The sequence below is a fragment of the Camelus dromedarius genome, chromosome 4, assembly GCF_036321535.1.
Source record: "Camelus dromedarius isolate mCamDro1 chromosome 4, mCamDro1.pat, whole genome shotgun sequence".
NCBI lineage: Eukaryota > Metazoa > Chordata > Mammalia > Artiodactyla > Camelidae > Camelus > Camelus dromedarius.
The window spans coordinates 5,912,240-5,934,707 of record NC_087439.1 but is presented as its reverse complement, the minus strand read 5'-3'; the positions used below and the strand labels follow the sequence as shown (position 1 = coordinate 5,934,707).

The window sequence follows — 22,468 nt, the reverse complement described above, 5'->3', positions numbered from 1 at the left end:
CACCAACTGTGGCTGTCTGTCTTTCTCTCCATTAGTTTTCTCAGCTGTTCTGGAAGGAAGTCATATTGATGGAGCCTCTGCTGCCAGTCCCACACTTTATCAACAGACTCTTTTTCATTTGTAATTATTTTCTTTCTTCTTTTTTTGCATATTTATTTTTTAATTGAAGTATAGTCAGTTTACAATGTTGTGTCAATTTATAAACCGACTTTTATTGATTTCCCACAGCAACCCTGTGGGGTAGGGAGGAGCAGATCCCCGTTTTGTGGCATCCGAAGTGCTAGAGTGTGTGCTTATCATGTATGAGGTCCTGGGTCCAGTTCCCAGCACCTCCACTGGAAAAAAAAATATATAGAAATTAACATAAGCACTCACCCCCACTCCCCCCAAAAAAGTGTGACTACAAGACCGTGAGAGCCCCTCCCAGGCCATTAGGAGGAGCCTGATGGCAAACCCAGCTCTGAGGGTAGAACTGGTGGCCCGTGTTTCCGGGCAGAAACTGAGGTCCTGGAAGATTTGCGCTACGGAGCCAAGGCTGGAATCTCCACCCTGGGTGGGAAGGCGCCAGACCCCCAGAAGGGATTGGTTCAGCCCTGAAGGAGATCACATTGCAGGCGGGGAGGCTGTTTAAGAACTGTGTCATCTGGTCACGGAGAGCAGTAGGTAAAGAGGCTCCGTCTGGCCCCAGACTTAGAGGTGGAGGAAGAAGTGAGGGTCCCCCGGACAGAAAGGGCCAGTGAGCAGTAGGACAGAGCCGAGACCATTCGTTTCCGAGTCTGAATGAGTCTAACCTCTGTGTGGCCTCCGCAGGTCACTTCTGTTCTCTGGGCATCAGTAAAATGAAAAGATGAGATGAGAGCAGTTTCTCAACCCTCATGGTACTTCTGAATCATCTGGAGGACTTTCAAAAACATCATGTCCCATTTCACTTGTCGAGGTTCTCGGTTAGTTGATTTAGGGTGGGGAACCGAGACATTGATATTTTTAAAACTCCCCAGGTCATTTTAATTAAAAAAAATTTGGAGGGGGGAGGTAATTAGGTTTATTTATTTATTTATTAATATTTTATTTATTTATTGTTATATTACTTTAAATTATTTTTTCTATTTTGGGGGGAGGAGGTAATTAGGTTTATGTACTTTTAGAAGAGGTACTGGGGATTGAACTCAGGACCTCATGCATGTTAAGCATATGCTCTACCACTTGAGCTATACCCTCCCCCCGGGTCCTTCTGTTATGGTGGGCTGACTACTGTGGGCAGTCTATTAGGCATGGTTGGCTCCCAGACCAGTTGGTTGTCAGATCCAGAGGCTGCCTTATGCAGAGGCTTTTGGCCACTAGTGGACGGGGCCAGGTCACTAGGTGGCCGGCTACAGAGCCCAGGGACTCTTGCAGCTAGTGCTGGCAAATTGGTAGGTAAAGCCAGGTTCCAGGGTGGGTTGTTAAAAGATCAACAGTCCTGGAACTAGTGTCGGCCTGTTTGGTGAGTGGTGTTAGTTCTTAACACAGTTAGCTGTGGGGTTCTATGTGTCCCCAAAAGCTTGTGCCAGCCCGTTGGTGCATGAGGCCAGATGCTGGGTCAGCTGGCTGAGGGGCCCAATGTGTCCCAGAGCTGGTGTCGGCCCACTGGTGAGTGGGGCTGGGTCCCAGGAGGTCCTGGGGATGATGCCTGCTCACTGGTATGTGGGCAGAAATGAAAAAGGAAGAGTTACAACCAACATCATGGAAATACAAGGCATCATAAAGACTACTACAAACAATTACATGCCAATAAAATGGACAACCTAGGTGAAATGGACCAATTCCTAGAAATGTACAATCTTCCATGACTGAACCAGGAAGAAATAGAAAATATGAAGACAAATTAACAGTAATAAAACTGAATCAGTAATTTTAAAAAGCACCAAACAAACAAATGTCCAGGCCAGGTGGCTTCACAGGTAAATTCTATCAAACATTTAGAGAAGAGTTAAGACCTATCCTTCTCACACTATTCCAAAAAAACTGCAGAGGAAGGAATGCTTCCAAATTCATTCTATGAGGCCAGTATCACTCTGATACCAAAACCAGACAAAGACATCACATACAAAAAAGAAAATTATGGGCAATATCACTGATGAACATAGATGCAAAAATCCTCAACAAAATATTAGCAAACCCTACTGAACAATATATTAAAAGTATTATACACCATGATCAACTGGGATTTATCCTATGGAATGCAAGGATGGTTCAACATCTGCCAATCAATGTGATATATCACATTAACAAATTGAGGAATAAAATCTCATGATCATCTCAATAGATGCAGAAAAAGCTTTTCACAAAATTCAACACCCACTTATGATAAAAACTCTCAACAAAGTGGGTAAAGAGGAAACATACCTCAACATAAGGAAGGTCACATGTGACAAGCTCATACTCAATGGTGAGAAACTGAAAGCATTATCTCTAAGATCAGGAACAAGACAAGGATGCCCACTCTTGCCACTTTTATTTAACATAGTATTGGAAAGTCCTAGCTACAGCAATCAAACAACAAAAAGAAATAAAAGGATATCAAATTGAAAAGGAATAAGTAAAACTGTCACTGTTTGCAGATGACATGAGACTATACATACAAAATCCTAAAGAAGCCACCATAAAATTACTAGAACTCATTAAAGAATTTGCTAAAGTTGCAAGATACAAAATTAATACACAAAAATCTGTTGCATTTCTATACACTAACAATGAACTATCAGAAAGAGAAATTAAGGAAACAATCCCATTTTACAATTGTGTCAAAATGAATAAAATACTTAGGAATAAATCTAACTAAAGAGGCAAAAGACCTGTAGTCAGAAATCTATGACACTGATGAAAGAAATTAAAGACAACACAAAGAGATGGAAAGATATACTGTGCTCATGGTCTGGATGAATTAATATTGTTAAAATGACCATACTGCCCAAGACAATCTGCAGTTTCAATGCCATCCTTATTAAAATAACAATGGAATCCTTCACAGAACTAGAACAAATAATTCTAAAATTCGTTTGGAAACACAAGACTTTAGATAGTGAAAACATCTTGAGAAAGAAGAACAAAGGTGGAGATACTGTGCTCCCTGATTTCAAACTATATGACAAAGCTATAGTAATCAAAACAGTATGTTACTGGCACAAAAACAGCCACAAAGCTCAATGGAACAGAATAGAGAGCCCAGAAAATGAACCCACACTTTTGTGGGAAATTAATCTATGACAAAGGAGTCAAGAATATACAATGGGGAAAAAATAGCCTCTTCAATAAATGGTATTGGGAAAACTGGACAGCTACATGCAGAAGAATTAAAGTGGACTATTTTTCCACATCATGCATAAAAATAAATTCAAAATAGATTAAAGACTTACATGTATGACCTGAAACCATGAAAATACTAGGAAAAAACATAAGGCATTAGCTCCTTGACATGAATCTTGGTGATGATTTTTTTGGATTTTATACCAAAAGCAAAAGCAACAAAAGCAAAAATAAACAAATTGGGGAGAGGGTATAGCTCGGTGGTAGAGTGCCTGCTTAGCATGCACAAGGTCCTGGGTTCTATCCTCAGTACCTCCATTTAAAAAATTAATTAGTTAAAAATATAAAAAATTTTAAATAAAAAAATAAACAAGTAGGATAACATCAAACCAAAAAGTATTCACACAGCAAAGAAAACAATCAACAAAATGAAAAGACAACCTACTGAATGAAGAAAATATTTTCAAATCACATATCTGATAAGAGATTAATATCCAAAACACGTAAAGAGCTCATACAAGTCAAAAGCAAAAACAGAAACAAAAACAAAAACAACCTGATTAAAAAATGGGTAGAGGATCTGAATAGACATTTTTCTAAAAAAGACATACAGATGGCCAACCAGTACATAAAAATGTGCTCAACATCACTAAGCATCAAGGGAATGCAAATCAAAGCCATAATGAGGTACCACCTCATACCTGTTAGAGTGGCTATTATCAAAAAGACAAGAAATAGCAAGTGTTGGTGAGGGTGTGGAGAAAAGGGAACCCTTGTACAAACTGTTGGTGGCAATATAAATTGGTGTAGCCACCATGGAAAAATGGTACGGAGATTCCTCAAAAAATTAAAAATATAACTATTATATGATTCAGCAATCCCATTTCAGGGTATGTATCTGAAGGAAACAAAAGCATTAACTTGAAAATACATATGCACCACCATGTTCATTGCAGCACTGTTTACAATAGCCAAGACATAAAGCAACCTAAGTGTCTATCAATGGATAAAGAAAATGTGAGCTATATATACATATATGTAATATATATATATTTGGGGACATAATGTACAGCATGGTGCTAATAGTTAATAGCACTGTACTGAATATTTGAAAATTGCTAAAAGCATTGCTCTTAAATGTTCTCATCACAAGAAAAAAATTGTAACTATATGATGGATGTTAACAAGACTTATGGTGGTGATCACTGCAAAATATATACAAATATCAATTTGACACAACATTGTAAAATGACTATAACTCAATAAAAAGTGTTTAAAAAAAATATATATACGAACATCTAATTATTATTTTGTATACCTGAAACTAATGTAATGCTACATGTCAATTATATTTCAATAAAAATTAAATAAAATTTAAAAAGGGAGGGAATTGGGAACTATTTTATTTTCAGCTAATAAATTTGAAAATAGAGATTAAATAGATACAATCCTGAAAAAATACAAAACACCAACACTGGTGCAAGAAGAAAATTGAAGTGGTGGTGAAAGCTATTCCTGCTCTCCTTCAAAAGCTTCAGCCACATGTTGTTTTGTGGGTGTGAATTCACCAAACTTTTAAAGAACAGAAGGTTCCCAGCTTAAACAAATTTGCTCCCTAAAATGAACAAAAGGAATAAAACAGAACAACAGGTGCCCAGCTCGTGTTATATTTAGTGCCACGGTCATTTCCCAGCGGTGGCCGTAGCTTGCTGCCTGACCTTCCTGAACCTCATTTCCTTATCTAAGAACCTGGATTCCCACCCACTACACCCCAAGTGGTGTGAGGATCAAAGAAAAACCTGCAGCGCCCGGTGCCCAGAGGTCACCTACTTCCCTCCACGCCGCTCCAGGACTGGGGGTCACAATCACCAGCCTCTCCGGAGAAGGCAGAGGTCAGCACAAGCTGACGTCACCGCGAAGGTGGAAGAGGTCCGTTTTCCAGCGGCAGCTGGCAGTGCGGGTTGCTCTGTGCTGGAGCTGCTGGCGTGAGGTGCTGGGGGTTCTGCCTCCTGAGGAGCCCTCCCCCTTGCTTAGCCCAGAGGCACAGATGGGAAGCTGCTAAGTAAACTCACACCAAGAGGACCAGGACCAGAGTGAGCTGGGGGAGATGGTGGGGTGGCGGCAGGAGCCGGCAGGCAAAGGTCCAGGAACAGGCGGGCAAGTCTCAGGGGAGGCCAAGAGAGGCTGGGCAGGGTGATGGGCCCCAGGGAAGGACAGCTGGCCATCCCCGGGGCTATCTCAGGCCAGGGTGGCAGTGGCCATACTGAACACCTCATGCACTGACCGTGTAAGGGGAGGCTTCTCACAGCAACCAGAGGGCCAACTGCTGACTGCCCCCGTTTTGATGAGGAAGACAGAGGCTACAGGGGGTCCCTAAGTGGTCCCTGGTGGGGAGCTCAGGGGGGGGGGTGTGTGGTTGGCTCCAAAGTCCCTGTTGTGTCCTCTGTGACCCGGAGCCTGGTCAGAGGAGAAAGAGGAGTCATTTAAGGTTGGGCAGTTGTAGGACCTGGGCTCTGTCAATATTTGGGATGATTCAATCATTAGCCAACTTCAGCCTTGTCCCTTGGCGGTCTCCCCCAGGACAGGTGACTGGCCCTGGCTGGAGCCCTTGGGGACTGGAGCCCTAATCCCCACCCAGCCTGCGTGCTGGGGACTTCACCAGGACCGGACATGGAGGGCCGGGGGGTGGCAGGTCAGGAAGTTTCTCCACCATAGGTGGCGTCCTGCTTGTCCTTGACCCACGGGGCTACAGTGCTGTCTTAGGGGCCAAATAAGCACACACGGATGGTGCTGAAAACAATCAGAAAAATGGGTTTGAAAAGAATTTGTCAAGAGGGGAAAAAAAAGGCATTGAAAGTAGTCATCCTGGGAAAGTCAGAATTTTGATGGGATTGACTGCACTTACTTAGGGGTTTAGAATTATTTTTATTTTAAATTATGTATGTGGGGAAAGAAAGTACACCATCATCTTTTTAGGGTCCTGCTCACCTGGACCTGTGCTAACAGCCGAGGACTGTTCGAGGTCCTTTCCATGCAGTGTTTGATTTAAGCCTCTAAGCCATCCTAAGACATACATGCTGTGTCTCTTCCACTTACCCACGTGAGAAGACCGAGGCTCAGAGAGGTTAAACTACGTTCCCAAATGCACACAGCGAGTACGGAGAGAGTGAGAATCTGCCAAGTTTGTCTGACTCTGAAACTGTCACTGTTTGCAGATGACATGATACTATATGTAGAAAATCCTGAACATGCTACCAGAGAAATACTAGAGCTCATCAGTGAATTTGGTAATGTTGCAGGATAGGACCTCTGCCCCAGCCCGGGAGGGAGCCAGTAGGCTGCTCAGGCTCCCTCTCTCAGGGCGGCGAGTCCCTTTGGGCTGAGTCTGGGAGCTGCTCACACCAAAAGCCCATGGGGAAGCATTTCCCTGTCCTTTGGGACAGAGACTCCAGGAAGCAAATTTGGGGGTAGCTGAAACTTCTAAACCTCCAAAGGGAGGTGCATTCCTACCTCATCCCTTCTGTGTTGCTTGGAATTTCTGCAGTTTCCTGAACACACACTGGAGTTTCAATGCTGGAGATATTTCATTTCTTTTGCTCACAACGTCTTCCCTCCTTGTCTGTCCAGCACGCAGTTAAAATTAAAGCTTGAAATCTGGGATCAGAAAGAACCAAGTTTGAACCGCAGCTCTACCAAGCACTCGCTGTAGGACCTCAGGCTTCCTCCCCCTGAGGACGAAAGTGGTATCAGCACTCATGTCACAGAACGGCTGCAGCACTGAATGATCCTGTATTTAGGTGGCTCAGAGAGAGATGGCACCCAGTGAGCACTCAATAAATGTTCACACGTGTAACCAGCCTCACCTTTCACGAGGCAGCTCCACACCACTGCCTGATCGCCCCTGGTTAAACCCACCACACTGCATTATGGTTAGCCTTGCTCGTCTGTGTCCCTCCTCACCTGTGACCTCATGAAGGGCAGAAGCTCCCTTGTTCATTTTGGTTCTCTGCGATTCAACCCCCACTGTGACATGTAGTAGGGCTCAGCCTTTGTTGAACTGATTAATTAATGGATGAAGAAAAGGAGGAAGTATTCATTCGTTAACCACCTTTATTGGGTGTGTACCACGTGACAGACCCTGTTCTGGTTGCTGAGGATACATCGGTGAATAAAGCAGATGGAGTTCCTGTCCTCATGGAGTTGCCATTCTAATGAGGGGGGGACACCAAATAAACAGGTCAATGTGTAGTAAGTTAGGGGTTGCAAAGTGCTTTGGGGAAAATAAAGCAGAGAGGAGGACAAAGTAAGGGACAGGCATTGCTCTCTTATATAGGAAGGTCAGGAAAGGCTTCACTGATAAAGTAACATCTGAACAGAGATCTGGAGGGAGTGAGGGAGTAGGTGCTGGGTGTTTGAGGCGATGGGGAGGGAGCAGGATGGGAGACCCGAGGCCATGGGGGTGAGGGCGGGGGCTGGGCAGTGCAGATCACAGCCCACATGGGCTTCAGCCATTCCTCCATGAAGATACAAGCTGGCGCCAAATGATTCCTTTCTTGGGCATCTTGAAGATTCTATCCATGCCCCTTTTTTTGAATGTTGCAAGAAGGAGACTTTTCTAGCCTTCGTCAGCCATGAGTACAAACGCAGCTGTTCCATATAGAGGTCTGAATCTCAACGACTTTGAGTGCTCACCTCTGCAAATGTAGGACATCCTACCTCAAGGCAAATCCTTGCTCCTCGCTTCTTTCTAGTAAACCTACAGGTGTGCACATGATCCCAAACGTGCAGCTGTGGCTGGTCAGGTCAAACTTATGCAGCTTCAGGACCTGAGGCTCCCCTAAGGGGGAGATCCTGTCACCATCAACTAGGTTGGCTGGACTGAGGAGCTGCAATTCTGGGATTCCACAGCCGTGTCCAGTGGGTTCAGGCACCATGGTGCCTCAGTCCTGGAGATCTACTCCTGTGAGGTGAGAGCATCCCTCATGGGTACAGGTGACCGGGGCTGCTCCACGGCAAATCATCTTGAACCCCAGTGTTACCGGATCTACTGACACAGCTTTCTGCTCATGCTGACAGCCCTTGTCTCCTGAGGGAGCAAAACTACCTCCAAATTGGCTGGGTCAGGACACACATGCCTGGAACGACATTTTGCCTCCAACATTCCATCTTCTTGGGAAGACGGGCTTGCTCTGTCCGATGGATCCTTTTCCCGTGATGAATTTTCCCTCGGGGCTCCCCAAATCCCTGCAAGTGGGCCAGTCCAGCCCAGCAGTCCTATCAGTCAGCAAATCCAGTCATGGACAAAGTTCAGTACTTTCCCCCCATCCTTAGCCCCTAACAAAAACCAATGGATGTGATGTCTGAAGAAGGCTGTCATCAAACCATTTCCCAGGACAGCTGAATCTCAGCTCCTATGCAGTTGTGACCCATTGAGGCTTTTCATTGGGACGTTACCTTTGTCAATGTCCTGAGGCCGTCCATTAATTATTCCAGGTGTGACTGCCTGGGCAGTGACAGCAAAACCTGGAAAAGAATGGAGACAGGTGTTCACTTCAGATGGTACCAGTTTAATAAGGTCCAAGAGCAACTACGACCCAACACAAAAACTCTAAGCATGTATTTAAGTCCTAGTTTTTTTAAATTAAATTAAAATTTTAATTTAATTTAATTTTTAATTTAAGTCCCCAGAAAACACCACAGCATAACTGAAAATTTGGGAGGCAGGACTGACTTCAGGTCCATGGGTGGCTTGCTATTTACTGTGTGATTTTGGGCTGTCATTTCATTTTGAACACATTTTCTCACTTATTAAAAAATAATGATGGTGATCACTGTAGTGTAGACAGACGTTGAACTATAAGGCTGTACACCGGGAACTGATGTAATTTAAAAAATAAAAAATAAAAGGTAATGATGACTTCTTATAAATTTAAATAGGGTTGGGGCGGGTAGAGCTCAGTGGTAGAGCGCATGCTTAGCATGCACGAGGTCCTGGGTTCAATCCCCAATACCTCCATTAAAAGGTGATAATAAATAAATAAACCTAATTACCTAAATTTAAATAGGTAATTAAGCTAATACCTAGTAGGCAGAAGGCCAGTTTTTGTTCCTTTCCCTTTCAGTAGAGAAACATACAGGATGGTCCTTATAAGGCCATCTATGCTATGGGATTAACTTAACAAAGTTTTGCTTTTCTGCTTTAAAAGGTTTTAAAAAAGACAACTGATAGATCAAATTCATTCTGAATTCTGCTCTAAGGTTAATATGATGCTGACACTGAATCACATTTGATTCCTTTTTAAATGCCATATTGAGCAACATTATTTCTCCAGAAACCCTTAAACGGCTTTATCCGCTGGTGGTTTTCTCTCTGACTTCCTCCATAGAAACAGAATAGCAATAATTAGGAACGATCAGAAAATAAAAGCCAAGGCAAGCAAAGTCTGAACAATAAAAGCTATCACCTACTCCACGTGGAAAAGATGCAGTTGACCCCATGGCCAGGAAAGCACATGGGATCTGGAATCAGAAGATCTGAGTTGGAATTCTGGCTCTGTCACTCACTAGGCGGGTGGCACCTTGTTCCCTCGGCGTCATTTTCCTCATCTGTAAAACAGGGACATTGTCTCATAGAAGGGAAGTACAATAAGTGTCAAAATGTGGGGTGCCACGTGTTAGTTTAGCTCAGCAGACTGAAACGAGACAGCCCTCTGGACCTGGCCCCTGATCCCTGGGAGCTCACGGCCTCTTTGACGTGGGCCTACGTCTTCCTGGCACAGGGTTCCAGAAGAGGCCAGCTTGCAATGGCTACACGTAACTACCCTGGCCAACTACCATGGAAGCTCCTCAAAGACCAGTGCCTACTGACCTCTGCCGGTCTCACACAGAACTGGTCGGGGTAACCCACCCTATTTCTAGACCATCTCTAGCCAAACACCTAACTGCTTGCTCAAAGAGCAGACAGCAAACAAAAGAACTATAAATGCTTTGCTTAAAGCTTCGCTTGTCACTCTCCAGTCAAATTAGACCCAAGGAGTAACTAGCTGACCCAGAGCCCAACACATCTTGAACCTTCCCTGTTCCATTCTTAACTGCAGTCAACCACAGAGAGAGCCCCAGGCCCCAGGCTGTGTAAGGAGGGAGCCAGCTAGTCCTTGAGCGCACAGGCCCAAACCCTCTTTTCCTGCAGTGTGTGGCATTTTAACTGGTTGTTCCTTCAAACTTTGTAATTCAAGTCTTGCTTTAAAGCAGCAAGAATATTTTTTAAAAATCTTATGATAAATCTTTTTACATTAATTCTAGGAACTAGATAAACAAAAGCTGAGGAAATTTATTACCACTAGGTAATAGGTTTATTTACTTCTACAAGACATGCAAAGTTAGTCCTTCAAGTTGAAAGTAAAGAACACTAGGGAATAACTCGAAGCCATATAAAAATATCTTTCCAATGAAGGTAAATACAAGGACAAATATAAAATCCCAGGATGACAATAATTTTAGTTCATAACTCCACTTTTAATTATTTCACAGGATTTAAAATAGAAAGGCATACAAAATAACTATAAATCTATGTTAGTGGGGACACACTATATAAAGGTACAATTTGTGACATCAGTAACATAAAGGTGGGTAGAATTATAAAGGAGTAGTTTTGATACATGATTAAAGTTGTTATCATTTAAAAATATTTTATAACTTTAGGATGTTATATATAATCCCCACAACAACTACAAAGAAAATATTTATAACGTGGAAATAACCCAAACGTCCACTGACAGATGACTGGATAAAGAAGATGTGGTATACATATACAGTGGGACACTACTCAGCCATTAAAAAAATAATAAAATAATGCCACTTGCAGCAACATGGATGCACCTGGAGATCATCATTCGAAGTGAAGTAAGCCAGAAAGAGAAAGAAAAATGCCATATGATATCGCTTATAGGTGGAATCTAAAAAAAAAAAAAAAAGGACACAAATGAACTACTTATTATTTATAATTCAGATGACTGATTCCTTGAATACATGTAAGTACATCTGACTGTCCTTTATGACTGGATTACTGCATTCTGTTGATTCTTATTTTGTGCTTGGCTTTATTCCTTTGATAACTATGTAAGTTTAAAAAGCTTAAGCTCTAACCTGTTCTTAGAAACAATGAACAGTACATATATGTAAATTTTAAAATGGTTTTCTCTCTTAATGAGTTGCTCTTCCTAGAATAAACTTTGTTTACAAAAAAAGAGAGAGAAAACATCTATAGAATATTCACAAAAAGATATGAGAAGGGAATCAAATTTGTGACTACAAAAAAATTGAACACAAAGGCAGGCAGGAAGTGAGGGATAAAAAGGTTTAGGAGAGGTCAGAGAAAATACTGTATGTACTTAATTTTGGATGTATGCCATTGTACATTTGTCCAAACCCTCAGAATGTACATCACCAAGAGTGAACCCTAGGGTAAGCTTGGACTTTGGGTGATTATGACATAGGGGTCAATGTAGGTTCAGCCTTGGTTAAAAAAAAAAAGCACCATTCCAGAGAATGAGGCTGAAAATGAGGGAGGCTATTCATGTGTGGGGACAGAGGGTATATGGGAAACTTCTGTATCTCTCTCAATCTTGTTGTAATTTTAAAACTATTTTATCTTTTTAAGATAAAATCTAAAAAGAAAATAAGCTGGAAGACTTACAGAAAAACAAGTAGCAAAATGGCAATAGTAAGTCCTTTCCACTCAGTAATTGTTTTAAATGTAAATGGACTAAACCCCTGATCAGAAGAACATGGATTGGCCAAAATGGGTATTTAAAAAAACCCAAGTCCAGCTACAGTTGTCTCATGACATCTGTTGGGGGTTAGTTCCAGGATCTCCCATGGATACCAAAGTCTGCTGATGCTCAAGTCCTTTATACAGAGTGGTGTAGTACAGTGGACCCTCCACGTCTACGGGGTTTGCATCCACACATGTGAAGGACCAACTGTATATGCTGTCTACAAGAGACTCACTCTAGATTTAAAAACACGCATGGGTTGAAAGTGAAAGGATAGACAAATGGGGAGCAGCCAAGGTGGAAGAGTAGGAAGACCCTGAGCTCATCTCCTCCTATGGGTGCACCAAAATTACAGCTACTGACAGAAACATTATTGACTAGCAGGAAAGATCTTCTATAATTAAAGACATAAAGAAGGAACCACAGTAAGACAGGTAGGAAGAACAGAGACCTGGTACAGTCAAGACCCATACTCTTAGGTGGGCAACCCACAAACAGGAGGGTAATTACATCTGCAGGGGTTCTCCCCACAGAGAAAGGGGGTTTGAGTCCCATATTGGGCTCCCCAGACTGAGTCCTGTGCTGAGATGAACCCCCAGAATGTCTGGCACTAAAAGTTGGTGGGGCTTACATTCAGGAGACCCAGAGGGCTGTGGGAAATAGGGACTCCACTCTTAAAGGGTTCACACAGAATCTCACACTCCAGGACCCCGGGCAGAAGCAGTAATTTGAATGGAGCCTGGGTCGGACAGATCTGCTGATCTTGGAGCGCCTCCTGGAGAGGCAGAAGGTAGCTGGGGCTTGCGTTTGGGACACAGACACGGTCATTTTGGGGAACTCATTCTACTATGTGGCTACTGGTGCTGGAAAGAACCATTTTGGAATATTCTCTGGAGCTTCGTGCTGGGACCCAGGCTACCCACCAGTCTGTCAGCACCAGTACTGGGATGCCTCAGACCAAGCAACTAGCTGGTTGGGGACACAGCACCACCCACCAGCAAGCAGGCTGACTTATGACATCCACAGCTACCCCAGGACATGACCTTGCCCACCAGAGGGCCTGGGACCTGGCCCTGCACACCAATGAGCTGGCACTAGCCCCAGGGCCTGGCCTCATACCGGCAGGTGGGAACCAGCACCAGGAGTCTCTGGACCCTGGCCGTGTCCACCAGCAGGTGGACACCAGCCCCAGGACCATCCCAGCCCCTCAACTGGCCACCCTGGGATCTGGCCCCACCCACCAGTGGGTCAACATCAGCTCTGGGGCCGTCGGAGTCCTGCAGCCAGAGACCTGAGAACCTGGCTCCACCCACAGGAAGTCAACACTAGTCTGGGGGTGTTCTGGGCCCCAGTCCCACCCCCAAGCCAGCTGACATCACCTCTGAGATATCCTGGTTCCCTCAGCCAGACACCACAGGATCCAGCCCCACGTACTAGGGCTACAGACTAATATCCCTGATGAATACTTTTTCAAAAATTCTCAACAAGTGGAGGGTGGGGGTATAGGTGAAGTAGGTGAAGGGGATCAAAAGGTACAAACTTCCAGTTGTAAAATAAATAAGTTATGGGGATGTAATGTACAGCACAGCAACCATAGTTAATAACACTGTATTGCATATTTGAATGCTGCTAATAGAGTAAATCTTATAAGTTCTAATCACAAGAAAGAATGGTAACTATGTACAGTGATGGATGTTAACTAGACTTATTGTGCTGATCATTTGCAATGCAAACAAATACTGAATCATTATGTTGTACACCTGAAACTAATACAATGTTGTATGCCAATTGTATTTAATAAAAACACAAAAAACCACACTGCTTTAGGCTAAAATATTAAAAAGTTATTTAAAAATAACTTAAATTCTAGTAATTCACACTCCATCATGCTGCCAAAGAAAGTAAAGGATATTGGCTTTCAAAATTGTCACCCTTCAGTGTAAGGAAGTATATCAATTCTTTAACAGATCCACATGTTTAAAAGAATTCTTACAAGGGAAATTAAATGGGGCTACTGAACGAGATAGGTGGAAACACCCTCAACATAGGTGAAAAAATTCCTCCTGTGTCCATGTCTTATAATAAAGTAAATAAAATCTGTAAGCCTTTATTATTACATGTAACCCAGTGATGGCCCTCTTCAGAATGACTTTCTGAATATTGGCATAACAAAAATGATTATGTATTTGGTGATTGTGAGGTTGTTCAAAGTAACAATTTCTAACTGATGCCCATTAGAATTATCCTTAGAGTGAGGCATTTCTAATTATTTCCAAGATTATAAACTACTTGAAACTGGAGTCATACTTTTTACACCTTAAGATTTCATACATCACCAAGTATCATAATCTAAAAATAAATGTTTATTAAATTGAATTGACTGCATAAGCTCATGGTCTTTTATTTTCAAACCCTAAGAAAATAAAATTTATTGAAGTAAAAAAACAATCTATTTCTCATGTTATAATGGACTCATATAAAACTCTCCAAGCTTGCAAATTATTTTAAAAAATGTATTATGACTAAGAAAACAAGCTGTTAGTAAGAAAAACAGTTATATAAGATATCAAACAATTATTCCTTAGCCTTCACTTCATTTGATCAACTTTGTATGTGGATAAACTGTTTATTTTATCACATTTTCAAAAATAAAGAACTTGTATGAAATTAAATTTTAGAATAGAGTAATTAGAGATAGCTGTTGAAATTCTGAATTTTCTTCATTACAGATACTTGGCTAACCCTTTATTCCTACCAGTAGAGGTGGGAAAGAGTGTGTTATGATAATTCTTTTGCTACATACAATAGCATTGTGTATTATACCAAATTAAGAAATTAAATTAGGCCTCACTGTCAGAGTAGCTAGAAAAACAAATTTGCCTAATTAAAGTTAAAGTACAGGTTGCTATTAGAATGATTTTTAGGCTATTTGTTGTATAAGAAATATCAATATGCAGGAAGGTCAGTACCAGAGTCTAGAAATCATATGACTATAGCATATAATATAGATAAGACAATATATTCATTAGGTATCACAGGAGTTCAATGTTATCACTAAAAACAAGAGAATATTTCAGTAACATTAATAATGAGTAGTGAAGATAATTTTAGTCACTCTGATTAATGCCAATGACAACAATAAAATCATGGCTTTTTCTAGAAAATGTTTTTTTTTTTTTTTTAATCCTCAACAAAATTTTAGCAACAAAATTCAATACCACATTGAAAGGATTATATACCATGACCAAGAGGGATTTACTCCTGGAATGCAAGGATGGTTCAAACTACAAAAATCAATCAACATAACACACCACATGAACAGAATAAAAGAACACACCACATGAACAGAATAAAAGACAAAAACCATATGACCATTTCAATTGATACAGAGTGTTTGACAAAATTCAACATCCTTTCATGACAAAAAAATTCAACAAACTATGAAACTATATCAACAAAATAAAGGCCACAAACGGCAAGCTCAGAAATGACATCATACTCAGTGGTGAAAGACTGAAAGCTTTTCTTCTAAGATCAGGAACAAGACAAGGATGCCCACTTTTTGAGACTTCTAGTCAACACAGGAGTAGAAGTCTTAGCTGCAGCAATTAGGCAAGAAAAAGAAGTAAGTCATCCAAACTGGAAAGGAAGGAGCAAAATCATCTGTTTGCAGGCATGATCTTATATGCAGACATGCCAAGATTCTACACACACGCACACGCACACACACACATACCCCCATTAGAATAAACACATTCAGCAAAGTTGAAGGATATAAAATCATTATGCAAAAATATGTTGTATTTCTGCACATTAACAAAGAAAAATCCTAAAAGGGAATTAAGAAAACAATTCCATTTATAATAGCATCAAAAAGAATAAAATACTTAGGATTAAACCAAGGAGATGAAAGACTTGTACCCCTGAAAACTACAAAATGTTGCTGAAAGAAGTTAAAGATAACGATATATGGAAAGACGTCCTGTGTTCACAGATTACTATTGTTAAAATGTCAATACTACCCAAAGTGATCTATCTACCGAAACAATGCAATCCCGATCAAAATCCCAATGATGTTTACCGCAGGAACAGTGCAATTTATCCTAAAATTCATATGAAATCTCAAAGGACCCCAAATAACCAAAATGGTCTTGAAAAAGAATGAAGTATGAGGACTCACACTCTCTGATTTCAAAATTTACTACAAAGCTACAGTAAGTAGTCAAAGTAGTATCATATTGGTGAAAAGATGAATATAGACTGATGGAGTAGAGACCAGAAATAGACATATATGGTCATATAATTTCTGACAGGGGTGCCAAGACCATTCAATGGGGAGAGGACAGTCTTTTCAAGAAATAGTTTTGGAAAAACTGGATACCTGCACACCCAAAAATAAAGAAAAAGAAAAGTTGTATCCTTACCTTAAACCAAACACAAGTCAACTCAAAATGGATCAAAGAGCTGAATGTAATAGTTAAAACTATAAAACTCTTACAAGAAAACATAAGAAAAGCTTCATAACATTGGATTTGGCAGTTATTTCTTGGATACCACAAAAGCACAGAGCAATCAAAGAAGAAACAGATAAACTGAACCACATCAAAATTAAAACCAACTGTGTGTCAGAGGGTACAATAACCAGTGAAAATGCAATCCAAGGAATGGGAAAAATCTGCAAATCATGTACCTGATAAGGAGTTATTATCCAGAATACATAAAAAACTCCGAAAACTCAACAAGAAAAAACTTACTTTAAAAATAGGCAAAGGATTTGAAAAGATATTTCTTCAAAGAAGACACTGAAAGTGTGAATAATACAAAATGATGCTCAATATGACTAATTATTAGGGAAATGCAAATCAAAACCACAATGAAATACCATCTCATGTTCATTAGGACCGCTACTATCAAAAGTCCAGAAAATAAGTGTTACGAGGATGTGGACAAATTGGAACCCTTGTGCACGGTTGGAAATGTAAAATGGTGCAGGCATTATAGAAAACAGCATGGCAGTTCCTTAAAAAATTAAAAGTAGAATTACCATATGACCCAGAAATTCCACTTCTGGGTATATACTTGAATGAACTGAAAGCATAGTCTCAAAGAAATTTTTGTATATCCATGTTTATGGCAGCATTATTCACAATAGCCAAAAGGTGGAAGAAACCCAAGGGTCCATAAATAGATGAATGGATGGGGGGAGGGTGTAGCTCAGGGGTAGAGCGCATGTTTAGTATGCACAAGGTCCTGGGTTCAATCCCCAGTACCCTATTAAGATATATAAGTAAATAAGTAAACGTAATTACCTCTCCCTGAAACAAAACAAAACCAAAAATACCCCAGATGAATGGATAAACAAAATGTGGTATATACATACAACAGATTATTCAGCCTTAAAATGGAAGCAAATTCTTTCACATGCTACAATATGGGTGAACCTTGAGGACATTATACTAAGTGAATAAATACGCCAGTCAAAAAGGATAAATAATGCATGATTCCACTTATAAGATATACCTAGAGTAGTCGAAAATCAGAGACAAAGTAGATTGGTGCTTACCAAGGCTCGGAGGGGAGGGGAATTAGAAGCGACTGTCCAGAGGGTACAGTTTCAGTTTTGCAATGTGGAAAGATTTCTGGGGATGGAAGTGACTGTTGTACAATGAAGTGAATACCTGTAATGCCACTAACTGCGTACTTAAACTGTCCCTTAAGATGGCACATTTTACATGTATTTTATATTTTTATACACAATTAATTTATAACTCTAATTAATCAACAATTAAAACTTTTTTTTCAACTGAAAAAAATGTGATTCTGCATTATTACATACAAGTGATCAAAGTTAACACCATTAACACTGGGAGAAACTAAAGTCCTTGTTTTTTGGTAAAAATATGCTTAAGTGTTGGGAGATTGGAGGCAAGTTGTCAGCAAGTTACTCCTACATGATAAAGTAAACGTGGCAAAACGTTAACACTTGGTGTATGTAGGTGAAGAGGATGTGGAAACTTATTTTTCCATTCTTGCAGTATTATTATAAATTGTTAACATTTCCAATTTGCTTTTCTTAAAAAAGCTATTCTTGTTGGCCAGCTTTGAGACTGAAATAAACCAAGCACCAATAGTCATTTTTACAGAAACTAGTAACTTTTTAACATTTTGAATTCCTCAGGTGTGATTGTCACTTTAACACATGGCATGATGTTTTACCCTACCTAGGTGAAATTTTTGGATGACTGGAGCTTACCTCAGTAAATGCCAAAATGCTGTATTAATAATTTTTAAATCTTTTTAAAGTACTGCTTTCTTTTCTGGTTAGAATTTTTAACGATGAGGGCCATCAACATCTGCTTCAGTAGGTGTCTGTTTTGTTGTTTTGTTTTTGCAGTTATCAATCTAAAGCAAGACGATGTCGCAGGATAGTTTTTCCAGCTCCATCTAGTGGTTATTTAGCTCTTACCTGCTATCTCTACACACCTGCTGTTTACAAGTATTACATCTGACCTTTTAAATTTGTTGAAAGGGTAGAGATACTGACAGTTTCTTTTATAAGTAAAGTGCATTTCATGCTATTTTGGTTGTTTAAAGGCTTTTATGGCCAGTAAGATTCTCAGGTGTTTTTGAAAATCAAGGTTGCCAAATAACCCTATCACAATTTGGATCATGAAATTTCTATAATTAAAATCAATGACTGATTTTTGGATTTAGTCATCTTGACTTTTCAGAGATTCCTCATAAGTAGTCTGCAGAGACTGTTAAAATGACTTTAAAATACCACAAAAATATTATACCTGTAAGCTGTATTTTCTCTACCCCAGTTGCCCAATTGATTATCAGCCATTAGTATAGTCATCTTCAATGACATCCATGTTTCCTCTAAGACGGTATTTCTCAATCTTTTTTTTCATTGTAGGACGCCTCAAGGAGAAAACAGATTTAAATGAATTAAAATCAAATAATTAAAAATTTCCCTGAGAGAAATACAAGAAATAAGATTGTCAGTATTTTGTTCCACCCTCCACCTACTAGGACACTGCAGTTCAATTCTGACACTAACCACCTGGAGTCAGCATCTGACCCCGCAGGTTTAGGGCTCAGTCCCCCACAAGCTGCCCCACCCTGAGCAGATGGCCGCAAGTGGGGTCCCTCCCCACTTCTGACTGACTGACAAATGTGGGTTCCCCACAAACCCCTCACCCTCAAGAACTAGCTAAAATGATTCACAGAACTCAGGAAAGCACTGCATTTGTAATTAGTTTTATTATAAAGGGCTCAAATGAGGAGGACCAGCCAAATGCAGACATGCACAGGGTTGGAGTCTGGGAGGAAATGCAGGGCTTCCACACCTTTTCTTTGTGGAGTCAAGGCACATCATCGTTTCAGCACATCAGTGTGTTCACCCATCAGGAAGCTCCACCGGGCTTGTGTCCAGAGTTTTGAACTGGGGTTTCACTCCTTGGGCGCTGCCGGCTACGTCATCAGGGATGCAGCGAAGTCATCTCAGCATGAGCATCACCCTGTCATCGAGTGGCACCCTCTGATCGTGTGGTAGGTCTTTCTGGCGACCAGCCCCCATCCTACAGCTTCTAGGGTCTACCGGGACTCACCTCATTAGCATCACAAAGACACTCCTGTCACCCAGGAAATCCCCAGGGTTTTGGAAGCTCACTGTCAGGAACCAAGCAAACTCCTTGCTGTACCGCAGTCGGGTAGACTGACCTCTGCAGGGTCACAAATCACTGTAGTATCTTAAGATTTTTTTTTCCCACTCACCAATAACCAATTTTCACCCCCAAGGAGAAAGTATCCTTGAAGACAATGAAGAGACAGCCCCCCAAAACCAGAATGGAATTTTATTGTGTAAAGTTTATAGAAGCACGTACGACTAGTATTCCTCTGTACAAAGTGCACAACAAATGGTTTTAAATACAACCGAGAGAAATGTGAGTCCTATGACAACATTTCATACAAGCTGAATCATTTACACTAAAAAATTTTTTTAAAATATCATCTTTCTCCAAAGAGTCCACTGCGCATTTCTTAGCAGAGATGGGGAAACATCCCAGGCCAAGTCACAACGGCATTTTATTGCCCTCGATGCTGATTTTTACTGCGTGTGCAGATCTGCTTTTTTTCCTGATGTCTGTGAACTTTCTCATCTGTTTATCCAGCCGACTGATACCCTTCTTGGACGTCCCCTGAAACTAAGAGTGGGGTGAAAATTAAAGAGCAAATTATTGAAACAAGTAACTCTAGTTCTGTCTTTCATCTTCTTTTATCTGTAAATTGGCAGTCAGAAGTGCTCCTAGCGCTGGAATACCCAGATTAGGTTTTGGTGACCTCAGAGGACAGAGCGAGCGTACACAGCAGTGTTAGAAAAGCGTATGAAACTCTCTCAGCGAAGCGCAATTTCGTTGTTATCTGTGCCTTATTTTTAGATTTTGCCTCAAGTCCATGGACATCTGCTAGATGAGAGAAAGGTGGAGAAATGGAAACTGTGACCCTTCTAATTCCATCGGATTACATTTTGACTGCATGCTCCTTCCTTTCAAAGACCAAACGTGGGGCTGACCATTCAATGCAGACACCTTCAAACAGTGCTGGCACAAAGAACAATGATCTTCTAAAAGGCAGAGAAAGTCCTCGAGAAAACGCCTTAAGCATAAGAATAAGGTTAGAGGATTAGAAAAGCGAACCTGTTACGTGCTTGCTGGGGCTCTAAACTCAGATGAGAAACTGGCCAGGGTTCTGTAATCTGGGCAAGTCACCCCCTCGTCTTAACTACTTTCAGGACTGCTGGGAGCCGTGAATTCAGGTAAGAATGCCAAATACAACCACACAGGCCAGCACACAAGCAGTGCTCAAAAGAAGTATCACCGATTACTACTATTATTGCTACTTCACAATCATTAGTTTGACACAAAAATAAAAGTAAACTGTCTCTTGATCCAAGGGGCTTATTACTTCTCCATCTCTTCCTGCTTGCCCTTTCTGTTCAAAGTCTGCTTGTTAGGTAATTTCTCCTATAACCTGAAAAGACTATGTCTTGAAAAGATGTGGTCTCTAAGAAATCGACATGTTTTAGAAATGTTGAAAAGGTCTGCCGTTTATGTCAAAGCTCAGGGCAAACTCCTTGCTGACTGCAGTGTTGCTGACAATTCCAGTCTTTAAGGATGCTAAGTGGTTAAAACGAGATGAGTTTGTCTAACTCTTCCCCCCAGATGCTTACTACTGAGTCACCTGCAAGGCTCATTTATTCAAATGCTAAAATAAGGTAGAGCCTGGGAGACACTCGGATGGGTCCCAGTGTGTGAAGTTCTTTTGAGTTGGGGAGTCCCCCAAGACTTATCTCACTTCTGGACTCAGCTCCCACCTCAGATACAAGCAAGAGCTAACTCCAAGTCATTCTTCAACAAGAGCTATGTCGATCGTCCATCCTAGGTTTTCTAGGTACATCCCAATTCCAAATATTATTTTATGTCAAATTTTAATATTTGCCACTAGTACTCTGAGAGAGCATACAAATTCATTATCAGATAACAAAGAGCTATCACCCTATTGAATACCCCAGATTTCTGGACAGTCCCAAATACCTGACTTCCTTTCACACAGTATGTCCTCATTTTGTACTTGCAGTCAGTCCACATCAGAAGCTTGACCCGCTCAGATTTCTGCTATTACCCAACTCCCAGCAGCTCTACACATCAGCCTGGACTCCGCCTTGTCCACTCCCAGGACCTCTCTCGAGTCTGAGCCCTCCAGCCTCAGCCACTGGGACACACTCAGGCTGTGCTCATCTACTCCCAGTTACAGCTCTTTACTTGTTGCTGGCAGATGCCTGGTTACCCCCAGCTTGAAAACACAAAGAACTTAGTACCTGGCACGACAGATTCAATGACTTCTCTCTCTTTTTTAAAATTAAACACAATTTTTTTTTAGAAATTTATTTATTTATTTATTTTTAATGGAGGCACTGGGGATTGAACCCAGGACCTGATGCATGCTAAGCACACACACTATACCACTGAGCTGTACCCCCACCCCCATGACTTCTCTCTCAATTTGTCAACCCAACATCACTCTCTTAGGACAGTAAAAGTGTATGCCGCATTGCTTTATCAGTGAAAAAACAAACGTAGCCTACAAGATTAGCAAGGTGGGTTTGCTTTAAAAAAAATATGGTATAATCACAATATAATATTGTCATTGAAGAAGGTTTACTCAAATGAATAAGTTAAGTAAAACACAAACCCAACAAGGTATAAAAGAATATAATCACAATTCTGCTAAAAAAACACCCACCACCATCAACAAAAAACTCCACACCAGTAATAATGTTTATGTACACATATAAAAAGGACCAAAAAGAAATAATCCAAAATGTTAATATTAAGGTGTGGTGG

At 40.9% G+C, this 22,468-nt stretch overlaps 1 protein-coding gene across 3 annotated transcripts in view; it reads right to left on the bottom strand.

The window, feature by feature from the left end:
- Positions 1-19,899: 19,899 nt before the first annotated feature.
- The window catches only part of IWS1 (interacts with SUPT6H, CTD assembly factor 1), a 38,827-nt gene continuing 36,258 nt past the window's right edge, over positions 19,900-22,468 (bottom strand). For 2 of the 3 annotated variants that reach the window (XM_010974621.3, XM_010974623.3), the window contains exon 14: positions 19,900-20,269. In XM_010974621.3, the coding sequence (XP_010972923.1) occupies positions 20,138-20,269 (132 nt within the window). In that variant the 3' untranslated portion in view covers positions 19,900-20,137. The remainder of the gene's footprint in view (positions 20,270-22,468) is intronic. The other variant, XR_004136594.2, reaches the window with a different exon arrangement.